Source organism: Notechis scutatus, chromosome 1 (genome assembly GCF_049901735.1).
Source record: "Notechis scutatus isolate UNSWTSFEM ecotype Mainland chromosome 1, rNotScu1.2, whole genome shotgun sequence".
In the NCBI taxonomy this organism is placed as follows: Eukaryota; Metazoa; Chordata; class Lepidosauria; order Squamata; family Elapidae; genus Notechis; species Notechis scutatus.
In genome coordinates, this window is record NC_142009.1 from 20,244,723 (window position 1) to 20,259,038 (window position 14,316).

The 14,316-nt window shown below is 39.2% G+C and overlaps 1 protein-coding gene across 1 annotated transcript in view; it reads right to left on the reverse strand.

The window, feature by feature from the left end:
• Nucleotides 1-14,316, reverse strand: part of ATP2A3 (ATPase sarcoplasmic/endoplasmic reticulum Ca2+ transporting 3) — a 159,763-nt gene that overhangs the window by 70,890 nt on the left and 74,557 nt on the right. Inside the window, exons 2-3 of the mRNA XM_087957871.1 lie at nt 7,329-7,346; nt 5,932-6,014 (exon numbers count right to left, since the gene is read on the reverse strand). Of these exons, the coding sequence (XP_087813997.1) occupies nt 5,932-6,014; nt 7,329-7,346 (101 nt within the window). The remainder of the gene's footprint in view (nt 1-5,931; nt 6,015-7,328; nt 7,347-14,316) is intronic.

Sequence of the window (14,316 nt, forward strand, 5' to 3'; positions counted from 1 at the left end):
GTGATTTTGCTTTTGTGGAAGCCGTTGGCTGTCAGTACTTTAGTCAGGGTGCATAGTTCAGTCTTAATGTGTGTCTTGTCTGCCAGGCGTTTGGTTCTGGTAATTAGTGTTTTAGCCACGGAGTTTATCTGTGCTGGGTGGTGGTGGGATTGGGCGTTGAGGTAGCGGTTGGTGTGGGTTTTCTTCTGGTATATGGTGTGTCCTAGTGTGCCATCTGTTTTTTTGTAGATTAGTACATCTAGGAATGGTAGTTGTTTGTTTGTTTCTGTTTCCATGGTGAACTTGATTTTGGGGTGTGCGCTGTTTAGGTGTGTTAGGAAATTGTTTAGGTTTTCTTGTCCATGGGGCCAAATCACGAATGTGTCATCGATGTATCTTAACCATAGTTTGGGTTTGAGGTGGCATTGGCCAGGGCTCTGGATTCGAATTCTTCCATGAACAGGTTTGCAATGACAGGTGACAGTGGTGATCCCATGGGAGCTCCTTCTATTTGTTTGTATCTTTGTCCTTTGTATATGAAATATGTGTTGGTTAAGCAGTGTTCTGTTAGTTCCATGAGGTGTTTAGCTGGTTGGTATTTATTTTTGATGATTTCAAGGGTCTCTTTTATCGGGACTTGAGTGAATAGTGAAACCACGTCAAAACTTACAAGCAGATCTTCTTGCTCCACGTGTAGATCTTTGATCATTTCAAGAAGTGGTATGAGTTTTTACATGAGAAGCTGCTGTTTCAGCATGGGGCTGTAGCTCTTTTGCTAGGTGTTTAGCTAGGTTTTGTAGTGGTGCTCCTCTGGAGCTGACTATGGGTCTGAGAGGTATGCCTTCTTTGTGTATTTTTGGGAGGCCGTATAGTTTGGGGCATCTGGAAGATTTCTCTCTGGGTATGATCATGTGTTGGATCTCTTTGCTTATGTGGCTGGTTATAATTTTCTTCTTGGTTAATTTTTCCAGATATGTGGTTGGGTCAGTGTTTATGGGTTTGTATGTGGAGTCTTGGAGTAGGTCTGTCAATTTTGTTTCGTAGTCTTTTCTGTCCATTACTACAGTGGCATTCCCTTTGTCTGCTGGGAGGATGATTATGCTGCTATCTCTTTTCAGGGTTTGTAGTGCTTTGATTTCATTTTTCTGTAAGTTGCTTTAAATAAACAGCCAGATCAAAACCTACGAGAAACTGGAAATTAAAAGAGCAGGAATACTATGTGACCTCCAATTCCTACGCAGCTGCAGAGACAACAATACTACACCAACCTGCTTCAAATTAACATTTCATCAAAGCACAGCAGCCACTAAACGTATCCTGAAAAGAACTGAAATGGCTTTACTACGGAATGAGCTCCACAGTAAGAGATTCCGATTAGATCAGTTAAACAAAGATTTGCTAGCACTACACCTGGAACTGAGCAGCAAAATCCACCCTCTACTTTGGGACAAGATAAAACAACTTACAACTTGGAGAGCTGATTCTGAAGGTATTTACAAACAGGAAAAATTATTGAAAAAATTAAAGAAATTAGAACATGACAAGAAAACCCCAACAACTCACAACAACACCTGAAACAATTAGTGCACAACGTTTCCAACAGAGAACTCACCAAAACAGAAACAGATGTCCTAACCAAAGGATTCAATTATGCTATAGCACCCCAAAAATCCCCACAGAATCCATCATATGTGCAGTAGAATCCAGCCTAACTAAATTAAATACAGATGAAGCTGATAAAATAAGACACCAAGTTACCAACATCTTATGCACAAGCAAACCACCAAAAAGCAACTTACAGAAAAATGAAATCAAAGCACTACAAACCCTGAAAAGAGATAGCAGCATAATCATCCTCCCAGCAGACAAAGGGAATGCCACTGTAGTAATGGACAGAAAAGACTACGAAACAAAATTGACAGACCTACTCCAAGACTCCACATACAAACCCATAAACACTGACCCAACCACATATCTGGAAAAATTAACCAAGAAGAAAATTATAACCAGCCACATAAGCAAAGAGATCCAACACATGATCATACCCAGAGAGAAATCTTCCAGATGCCCCAAACTATACGGCCTCCCAAAAATACACAAAGAAGGCATACCTCTCAGACCCATAGTCAGCTCCAGAGGAGCACCACTACAAAACCTAGCTAAACACCTAGCAAAAGAGCTACAGCCCCATGCTGAAACAGCAGCTTCTCATGTAAAAACTCATACCACTTCTTGGAAATGATCAAAGATCTACACGTGGAGCAAGAAGATCTGCTTGTAAGTTTTGACGTGGTTTCACTATTCACTCAAGTCCCGATAAAAGAGACCCTTGAAATCATCAAAAATAAATACCAACCAGCTAAACACCTCATGGAACTAACAGAACACTGCTTAACCAACACATATTTCATATACAAAGGACAAAGATACAAACAAATAGAAGGAGCTCCCATGGGATCACCACTGTCACCTGTCATTGCAAACCTGTTCATGGAAGAATTCGAATCCAGAGCCCTGGCCAATGCCACCCTCAAACCCAAACTATGGTTAAGATACATCGATGACACATTCGTGATTTGGCCCCATGGACAAGAAAACCTAAACAATTTCCTAACACACCTAAACAGCGCACACCCCAAAATCAAGTTCACCATGGAACAGAAACAAACAAACAACTACCATTCCTAGATGTACTAATCTACAAAAAAACAGATGGCACACTAGGACACACCATATACCAGAAGAAAACCCACACCAACCGCTACCTCAACGCCCAATCCCACCACCACCCAGCACAGATAAACTCCGTGGCTAAAACACTAATTACCAGAACCAAACGCCTGGCAGACAAGACACACATTAAGACTGAACTATGCACCCTGACTAAAGTACTGACAGCCAACGGCTTCCACAAAAGCAAAATCACCAGCTGATCCACAAAAACACACTGAAACATAATAGAGACCCAGAAGATGAACAGACCTATGGAACAGCTGTCCTGCCCTACATAAGAGGTACTACAGACAAAATTAGTAAGGTACTACACAGACATCACATCAGGACTGCCTTCAAAACAGACAGAAAAATAGCAGCCATCCTTAGCAACCCCAAAGATAAAATTGACCTGGAAAACCAAGGCATATACGAAGTCCCCTGTGCATCATGCCCGCCACATACATTGGACAGACCAATAGAAGAATAAGCACCCGCCTGGATGAACACAAAAATGCAGTCAAAAAGCTGGAACACACTTCCTCACTAGTCCAACACATGGAAGCCACAGGTCATAGCATCAACTTCAATGGCACCAAAACCCTGGCCACTATAGAAAACCCTAATCACAGAATCATCAGAGAAGCCATAGAGATTGAAAAAGACCAGAAAGCATGAACAGAAGAGATGATTCCACCAGGCTGTCAATCATTTGGAAGCCTGCACTCACAAACAAAAAATCTCCACACCACAAGCCAGGCAAACACCTGGGCACAAACAGATCCCCCTGATACCTCCAGCTCAAACACACCCCAACCAGGCACCCAGATGAAACCCAGCTTCCTAACTAATGATAGCCGTCCATTTACCCGAAGCCAAGCTGCACTAAAGGCCTCCATTAAAGCAACACAATGCTGCCAGCCAATCAAGATACAAAAAGAGCCAAAAACAGACAGAAGATATTAGAGACACCAATCAAGCAGAACACAGCAAACTCCGAGACCAATAAACACAGACCAAGACTCCCAACCAATCAGGATGAAGAAAAACCATTCTGGCACAGCAATAGGCTGCCCCAAATTCAAATCTGAAACTACTGTAAAAGTCTGACTCACAGACGGACACAATACAGAAGCCTGATGATGGCAGATGAGATTCTGCTGAAACGTTGCTACAACTTTAAAAGAACTACAATGACGTGGGAAAATACCGAACCAAGCCGAACACCATACATGTAAGTACTGCGAAAACTTAAGAAAACAAATATATATATATATATATATATATATATATATATATATATATATATATATATATATATATATATATATATATATATATATATATATATATATATATCTACGAGATCTCCAATGCTCTGCACACTGTAGGATTCATTACTCCATCCCCAACAGATGACTATCTTGAGAAGAGCAGAATGCTGAGGCACTGAATCAGCCCACAGTAAGGTCACCTCATGTTGTATTCAGATCTTGCATCAGATCATGTTATAATTTACATTACATTTCTAAGTCTTCTGCATCATTTAACAGGGTACCTAACCTGAAAACTTTGAGGGTTTGGGGCTTTTCTCCAGTCCTCTGGCAAGGACACCCTACAGCTATACATGCCAGTAAAAGCTACTTTGATGCGACTTTATCCAAACACTTTCATTTCTTATTTAAGCACGCATTCTGCCCACAACAATACATAACTGAAATTATTCAGTGCATGCAATTTCCTCTTTTCCTGGCCTCCATTTCTGCTTTTTCCTCCGTTGTCTGCTTGTCACTAAATGAGATCTGCTTATAAGGTCTACTTATGTACTTGTGTGGTTAACAGAATTTCCCGTTGCTATTATGAGATATATGAAATGTTAGAACAAAAAACTGGAGGCACGTACTTTCTATAACTTGCAGCCTATATATATTTTCAGGATAGGTTATTTATCCTTCCTTCCCCCCGCCCCCGTGCACGTGTATGTAGCATATATGTTATGTATGTATAGAATATACTTTGTTTTGAGAGCAGACAACAGAATTTCATTTTTAATGTGGGCCAGGGTGCTCAAAGTAAAAAAAAATGAGAAGGTTATCTTAATCTAAACAAAATTTTGGTTATTTACATGTGAGGTTGCTCAGCAAATCCAATTAAAACCAAGATTCTCAATTTTTTTGTATCATGTATTTGAGAATTTGGTGAAACCTATAGTCTCTTCTAAAAAAAATGTTTTTAAATTTAAACACATAAAATAAAATACATAAATATAGATTGTTTTATATTTGTAGAGGAAAGTTATCATATTCAAATACAACTATCATTATTCAAAAATGACACATACATTATTAGTTGTGCTTCTTTATTAATCTTCAAAAATTTTCTGAAATCTCACATTATATTTTTAAAGGGTACTATCTTTTTTTGAAGTCCGGCAGCCATATATTAAATTGTTGCCCATATACATTTTTGAACAAGAAGCTAAATTTCAGCTACAAATGAAAACTAATTTTGTTTTAATCCGAGTTCAAAGACACCCCACCTTCTCCCCGTAATATATCTATGTTAAGAACTTCTGAAAGGGATAGAGCTGAGAGCCAGTTTGGTCTAGTAGTTAAGGCACCAGAATAGAAAGTAGGAGACTGTGAGTTCAAGTCCCACCTTAAGCATGAAAGTCAACTGGGTTACTTTGGGCCAGTCACTCTCTCTCAGCCCAACCCTTTCTCACAAGGCTCTTGCTGTGGGGAAAATAGGAAAAGGAATGTATGTTGGATATGTTTGCCACCTTGAATTATTTGTAAAAATAATAAAGGCGGGATACAAATAAATAAAATAAAAGTTTCCACTCAGTCCAGCCATAGAAATCTGTACAAACGGGGCTGAGCTAGAGGACTACAATCTGACTTGATATCTGGCAATTTTCTGTGCTGCTATGATATTTCACTCCTAAGCCAACTAGAAAAAAACAAGCTTTTTCTGTGAGATTAGCAATTTGTCTCCTGGATAGGAGTCCACCAGGTCAGCATCCGTATTTGTACTCATGTTCTGTGAGTTGAACATTTAGTTACTAAGAAATCATTTGAAGAGCTTCATTTGTTAGTTTTTAAAACTTTGCTTTTGACTATAGCTATTACATCATTTTACTGTTTGATCTATTAACCACATAGACACCCAAGTGAGATGGGCCATCTAGAAATTTGATAAATAAATAAAACAAATCTCAGCTGAGGTAACCATACTTACAAAGGAAACAAAAGCAGCCAAGAGAAGGATGCGTACTAGGAGATCTTCAAACTGCTCCAGTATTAGCTCCAGAAGTGATTTTCCTACAAAGTTAATTTAAATCTCTTGTTAGAATAATAAAAAAAATCAGCAGAAAATAAGTAAAAATCAAGAACATGGGGTCATAACCTCAAACAGGGGAAGTTCAAAAGTGTTGTTGGAAAGTTTTCTTCACAAAGAGAATGGCAAAAACTTGGAACCAACTTCAGCTGCTGATTCAATTATCAGTAACTTTGTCTGAACATGCTTGGAATAAACACATATCCGACAAAAATAAAAAAATTAAACAAAGATTAATAAAATTTTAAAATAACAATTAAAAACTTAATTAAAAAGACATTATAAAGACAAAGGGCAGACTCAATGGAACATTAGATTTTATTCTGCTATCATTTTTTTGTTTCTATCCTAGAAATACCCCTTAGATATCTATTTAAAAAGTAGGATGCATTAAAAAAAAACTATAGATGAAACTAATTCTGTCAAAAAGTGGGGGGAAATGCAAACTTAGATATGCTTCTACCTCCCTCTGACAATAAGAGACTTATGTTTGATCTTCAAAAGCAAGGCATTGTTCTTGGATGGTATTTTTAAATATATTTAATCCAACATGAACACCAATAAAAATCCTGGCACAGCAAAAATCAGGGAGAAAACTATAATGTAATGTAATGAAAACTATAATGTAAACGTCAGGGAGAAAACTATAATGTAATCACTAATACTAGTTGTCTCATTTTTTTATGCAGAGGAGTAACACCAATGGAAGAATACAAAGTATAGTAGGCCCTTTTGTCACAACTTGGGGCATTAGTGCAAGAACCACTCGTTTTATGGTAATCATGCCCACCATATAAAGATATAATTCATGATAAACAGAATACCAATCAAGGAGAATATTTGTAGCTCGGGGATGAAATGATGAGTCGTTGGTGCTCTCTGAGCTTGGTTGTTTTCTTGCAGATATTTCATTACCCAAACTAGGCGTCATCATCAGTACACTGGTGATATCATGATAAACATGATCATCCTCTCAGATTGACTACATGAAGCATTCCCATCCAGATCACACTGGTGGGTATCTTAAATATTATTACTTTATTCATCCCATGAGTGGCATTGTAGATTATTTAAAAGACAGCAATGACCCCTAGGTCAGTCCAAAGAAGCCCATGGATGGCCTCTGATTTGAACTCAACTTTCTCTTCATCTCCCACATAGTCCATGAATCATCCCCTCTTTATTAAAATATTATATAATTGTAAACTGCCTAGAGCCGCCTAGGTAAGATGGGGAACACACAGAAGTTAAATAAATAAAGAGATAATCAAATGATTGCAAATAGGAATCAAGCTTACCTTCTTCAGCTGGAAGTTCTACAGGTTTCCAGTGGGGGGGAATCCACAAAGCGCAGCCAATGGGAAAGAAGGAAAAAGAATAAAATATTGTTGATTTGCAGAGATACTCACTTTATCCAATCTTTCAGAAGCTCCATGTTTTAGTCTCCAAATAATTAATGATTTTGCAAGTGCTAAAATGGAGAAAAAGCAACCCAACTTTTCCGCCATCCCCCAGAGTTGCCTTGCAGTGAGATGAGTGGCAAACAAATTTAATAAACAAATAAATAAATTCCCCGAACTCACTTTAGTGTCACTGGATACTAACAAATGGATCTGACAATTTCAAAATGTGAATCGGTAGTCCTTGACTTACCATCCCCAAATTTCTACCATTAAGTGAGACATTTGTTAAGTGATTTTTGCCCCATTTTACGACCTTCCTTGCCACGCTTGTTAAGTGAATCGCTGTAGTTGATAAGTTAGTAATCTGATTACTAGAGATTGAGGAATAATGGATGGAAACTGAACAAGGAGAGAGATTCAACCTGGAAATAAGGAGAAACTTTCTGACGGTGTGAACAATCAACCAATGGAACATAAGTTGCCCTCGGAAGCTGTGGGAGAGCCATCACTTGAGACATTCAAGAAGAGATTGGACTGCCATCTGTCAGAAATGGTGTAGGGTCTCTCGCTTGGGCAGGGGGTTGGATTAGATGAACTACAAGGTGCCTCCCAACTCTAATGGTCTGTTATCTGATTGTCAAGTGAATCTGGCTTCCCCATTGACTTTGCTTGTCAGAAGGTTGCAAAAGGTGGCCACATGACCTTGGCACACAGCAACGGTCATAAATATGAACCAGTTGCCAAGCACCTGAATTTTGATTGTATGATCATGGGGCTGCTGCAAAGATCATAACTCTGAAAAACAGTTATGTCACATTTTTCAGTGCCATTGCAACTTTGAACGGTCACTAAACAAACTGTTGTAAGCCGAGGACTACCTGTAATGATATGCCATCCAATGCCCATAAACCCATGCTGTACAATCACTATGCCACATGAATAAAAGAGAAATTACAGCATGAAATTGGCCTCCACGTAACCTTTTCGGCATAATTTTTCAGCATAGCATGGAAAAACTCAAAGAAGTAGAACAAGATCAGAAGATGTGGAGAGACCTGGCCCATAGAATTGCCAAGAGTGAATGGATAACAATCATCATGATCACAGGCTTTACAAAATGCCATCTTTGATGTCCAAGAGCCCTGGATGTATGGTGGGAAGCTGGTTGGAGGTCAGAAAAAACTTTTCTATTTCCCACCAAGTGAATACACGCAGATTTGGATCAAGAAATCATCCCACATGACTTGTTACTATAATCTTCTTTTTGGCATCTAGTAAAAATGTTACAAAAGATTATCAATCTAACCCATCTAATCCAACAATTGCAGCCAGAGTTGAAATAACTATAACACGGACAACTTTTCAATTGGATTTTCCCAAGCATATTTTCCCCTCCTTGAAAACCATAAGAGAATTCATAATAAACTAATGAGAGCCTTTGTCCTATAGTTTTGTGTTTATTGGCAAAAGCAAAGATTATATCTGGCTGACTTGTAATATAATAGGATTGTTTTGAAAGCTTTGCATTTACTTATTTCAAATTTCGACGTCCTTCTACCCTTGGTGTAGGAATTTTCCATATCATTTTGGACATGTAAGGGTGAATGTTAAACTTCAGGGATCTACTCGCCCCAACTAAGCTGGCTTTTTGTAAGAGTCAGTCCTTTGCTATTGCTTTTAAATGCTTTTTATTGTTTTTATTGTTTCGGTATTGTAAGCCGCCCAGAATCATTGATTGAGTTGGATGGTTATAGAAATTGAATGAATGAATAGATGAACAAACGAATGAATGAACAAATGAATGAATGAATGAACAGAACAACGATAACCTTCAAAATATTTCTTCCCCCATTTTTAATCCTCCTAGTAGCCTTATGAATTAATAATCTTAGTTGTTTTTTTAAGTATTATTTGTTAAGTCATAAGCTTGGGCGTTCCATAGAACTCTAAGCATATATATTGGATTTATTATTATTATTTAGCGTATGATGAGAATGTGACAGAAGAGAAGTAAGCATATATACACTCCATATGTTACATGCTGTAACATCATACTAAGCTAAAATTAAACATACCATATCACGTCTTAGCACAATGGATGAATCCACACACATCTAAATTTAGCCAGTGAGCTTGAGGGCTGAGGTACAGTTTGAACCTAGAACCCTCTTCTCTGTCCTAGTTTCCCACTGTTAACTACAAAACCATGCCAACAACACAAGTCTTAGTGATTTAAATGCATCATAATTATGCATGAGTTTTATTTGAGATAAAACTCTTAAATATGACATTTTGGGGGGAGGGGAGAGAGGAACTGACATTTTAAATACAGTGTTTTGAGCTTTTTTCAAGAAAACCTTTAGATTGCTACAGAAACACAACAGAAGAGATAAGAATGCTCAAAAGCATTATGGGATGATACTCATCAGATTCACCCACTCTCATGTTACTCTTAAGTGACAGTAAATATTTCGTGCAGAGCGTTGGAAAAATGTAATTCAACAGGAGGGGAGGAATTAAAAACTCTGAGTTCCACAAAGCTGCTCATTTGCACTTTTAAAACATTCACATACACGTGGACAACCCACCCGCCCAACACACACACATTTTGATTAACATTCAGTAAATGAATTCACTATTCATAACAGGCCCCCAAGTGACTCACAACTGCAGAGAAACTACAGAATAAAGCATTTCACTGCGGTTAGGGAGCAATTTGATTTTCTGCAGAGGAAGTGAGAGCACCAAGGCTGATAACCCATGGGACACTTGGCAGATACTAACTCTGTAGCTCTAAGTCAGGGCTGTCAAACTCAATTTTAATGAAGGCCGCATCAGAGTTGTGCTTGACCTCAGGGGCCGGGGTGGGTGTGGTCAGCTTGACATCACTCATATCGGTGGCTCCTGAGTTGGCTCAAACGCTTTGCCAGTGAAAATGGGCTCCCGAGCTCCTTTTTCAGCCGTGATGCCCTCCTGCAGCCCTCTGCCAGTGAAAACAGAGCTTGAATGGGCTACAAGTGTCCTCCCCCCAGCCCATTTTTGGCTGCAACAGCCTCCTGCAGTCCTCTGCCATGAAAACAGAGCTCCATTTTCACTGGCAGAGAGCTGCAGAAGGGCATCATGGCCGAAAAGGGCCTGGGAGGGCTGTGCACAGCCCTCCTGAGCTCCGTTTCTCTGGCAGAGTCCTTTGCTGTTTCCAGGGTAGCCCTGCGGGGCAGATCTAAGCATCCCACTTAGCATCCCGGATCTGGCCTCTGGCCCTTAAGTTTGATACCCTTCCTCTAAGTGTAGTTACTCAGCAAGGATCCTTGTAGGCAAGCCGAGAACTAGATCCTTTGCCTGGCCTCTACTTTTCATATGCATTGAAATAAACTCCCATCCTCTCTAGTCACATAGACGTGAGGAGCCTATGGAGATTCATTCAAATCATGGTTGCCCCAACAGTGCTTTTCCAAAAGGCAGCTGGACTTTATTGAAAGCAGAGCACTAATGACCAATCCACAGAATGCTAATGACTAAATGACTGCAAAGAAGATAAATCCTTCCATTTTCCACATTCAGTTAGAACCGAAGAAGCTTCTTGGATGAGAAGCAAAATCTTTTCAAGGGAAAAAGAAACCAAGAAAGTCCAGTTGCTTTTTGGAAAAGTAATGTTGGGATAGGTGTGAGATGATGATGGAGAGGGTGTCCATCTTGCCCCCAAGTGTTAGGACAGGCAAGCTTCAATCTCACTGAAGAGGCCTGGTTTGTGCAAAGGAGAAACAAACAGTTTCTCATTTCTATTGAAAGTTTAATTTTCTCTTGTTGGCAAAAAACCAGCAGAGGTTAGAAGGAATCCAAACTTTCAACAGGGGAAATATCTACCTCACTCACACAGAGCCAGAAAGCTCAGGTCTGCCTGCCTCAACTGGTATTCCCTCTGTATAGATTCTGACAGCTGGAGTTTAAAGCTGAATATACACAGCAGTACGGGATAGAAAGTCGAGATATCTTCCATAAAGGGAAGCAAAAGAGAAAGGAAATCTGTTAGGCTTGGATTAGGAAAGCATCAGACAAGACGACTTGCAGATCAGGAAAGCATTTTAAGGGGACAGCACTGTTAGTATAGCATGGATCTTCTCAACCTTATCAACTTTTAAAATGCTTGGAGTTCAACTCCCAGAAATCCCCAGCCAACAAAGTGGATGGCCTCCGTTACAGTGACACTAAGTGCACAGTTGGAAGAGCCAAAAGTCCAGGTGAAGGATAGATCGCCATGGAGAAACTCTATCTGTGTGGTTGCTAGGAGTCAAAAATGACTTGATGACACATAATCAACTGAACTGCAATGTTATTGTTGGTAGCTGTCCTAAGTGCTGTTAGGGTAAGGTTGAAATGGGAGCAAAATAAATAGAACGTTACAAGATTGTGAACAATGGTAGGGTTCAGGATGGGAAATCCCTAACAGAAAAAAAAACACTGTTTGTATCTGTGGGATCACATGTCTTATATGTCGTATCAGCAAAGGCCTTTTCTGTCCATTCTCAAGCAGGAGGAAGATCTCAGTCACAATTTAAATACTGTTATTAAGAAAATCAATTTCAAACAGTTTAGTTTGCAATGCTGCGGTCTCTTGGAAACTGATGGGCTGGTGGGGGGGGATTTCAATCAATCAGAATAAATTGGAAGGGACCTTGGAGGTCACCTAGTCCAGCCCCCTGCTCAAGCAAGAGACCCTATACCATTTCAGACAAATGGCTCTCCAGTCTCTTCTTAAAAAACCCCCAGTGATGAAGCACCCACAACTTTTGAAGGCAAGCTGTTCCACTAGTTAATTATCCTCACTGCTAAGAAGTTTCTCCTTAATTCCAGGTTGTTTCTCTCCTTGATTAGTTTCTATCCATTGTTTCTCATCTTGCACTCTGATACTTTGGAAAATAAATTGACCTCCTCCTCTTTGTGGCAGCCTCTCAAATACTGGAATACTGCCAAAGTGTCCACCCTAGTCCTTTTCTCTAGACTAGCCAAACCCAAATCCTGCAACCATTCTTCATATGTTTTAGTCTCCAGGCCTTTAATCATCTTAGTTGCTCTTCTTTGCACTTTTTCCAAAGTCTCAACATCTTTTTTGTAATCTGGTGACCAAAACTGGATGCAGTATTCCAGGTGTAGCTTTACTAAGGCTTTATAAAGTGGTACTAATACTTCACATGATTTTGATTCTATGCCTCTGTTGTTGTTACTGTTGTTACTGTTTTTGAGCCAAAAATAAGCTTGACTTCATAGTCTCTTTAGTTACCAGAAAAGCTGTGCTTAGATGGAATCACGATCACTTGAAGTCTTAGTACCACTTGATAATGCCTTGGTAAGAGCACATTTGGAATACTGCATCCAGCTTTGGTCGCTACAATATAAAACAGATGTCGAGACTTTAGAAAGTGTGCAGAGAAGAACAGTAAGGAACTGGAGGTTAAAACATATGAAGAATCCAGGAACTGGATATGTTTAGTTTAATGAAAAGGACTAGGGTGACATGATGGCACTGTTCCAATATTTAAGAGACTGCCACAAAGAAGAGGGGGGTCAACCTATTTTCCAAAGCACCAGAAGGCAAGAGAAGAAGCCATGGATGGAAACTAATCAAGGAGAGAAGTAACTTGTCCTCAACTTACAACTGTTCATTTAGCAACCAAATTCACTTAATGACAGTATGATTCACTTATTGTGAACCATGGCAAAAAAAGGTAATAAAGACAGGTGTGACTCCTTTAACATCTGCCTTGTTTAGCAATGAAAATTCTGGACCCAATTGCGGTCGTACCTTGAGGATTACCTGCAGTGACCTGGTTCCTGAGCCTTTGTGGGTGGGGGCATATAAGGGGAGGCAAAGCATGCTTTTTTTGTGTTGCAATGCAAATTCTGCCTCTTCTATACTTGCATTGTGATGTTGCATGGAAATTTGTAAGGGGCTTGTGCGTCAGATCACTTTGTCGGATTATGTACTTAGCTATAAAGTAGAGATGCTCATTTTTTTTCTGGACTAATTTGGTTTACAAATACTATACCAACAGGAGGCTCCATTCCAAAAATTAGTGAACGAGGCAACAATTTTCCAGTTATGTATTTATTACACACACTGTCAGTAGCTTGCAAGTTGCATGTAGTTTTGGCGAGTTTTAATTTGTGCTCAACTACCATAAATGTAGCTTATAAACCACAATGAACTCACTTTGTTTGCGTAGCCTGATAAATGAACCCAGGAAAAGGTCAATGCTTTCCAAATTAAACCAACATTGCTTAATCATTTGGAAATATGCATTTTTCTTCATTAAAAACTGCTTTTCTTATTTAATCATCATTTTAGATCATTCAGTAAATGTTATTTTAACTTTGAACAAATTTGGTGAAATCTGCCAGAGCTGTGCATAGGTCAAGTCTGTCTGAGATTAATCTGGAAAAAAAAAGATCACCAGGGAAACTTGACATCCAAGTACATCTGCTATTTGACTAGCACTGACATTTCGGCTATTGCCAATTCAAACATCCTTTTGCGAAGGGAAACCTCACACTGGCATCTCTTACAAACAACATACAGCAGGCAGGTGACAGAGAAGTTGATAAATATGGGTGGGGATGTTTATCCTTCAAAACTCACTCTTAGTAAATCAAACAGCACAATTACCTACAGTACGAATAGTGAATATTTAAAAACATTTGTTTATAGAACTAAGCTATAAGTATACGTTCCTGTTTTGTCACAACAACAAAAAAGAACAGGAACTTCAGCCTGACCACAGGACATTCTGTTGAATCAACAGCAACACAGTACACAGATATCTCCAAACTAATCTCTGCAATCATAGGGACTAGAATCTTTAATTATCAGTGAAAATTGCTTTTTGGA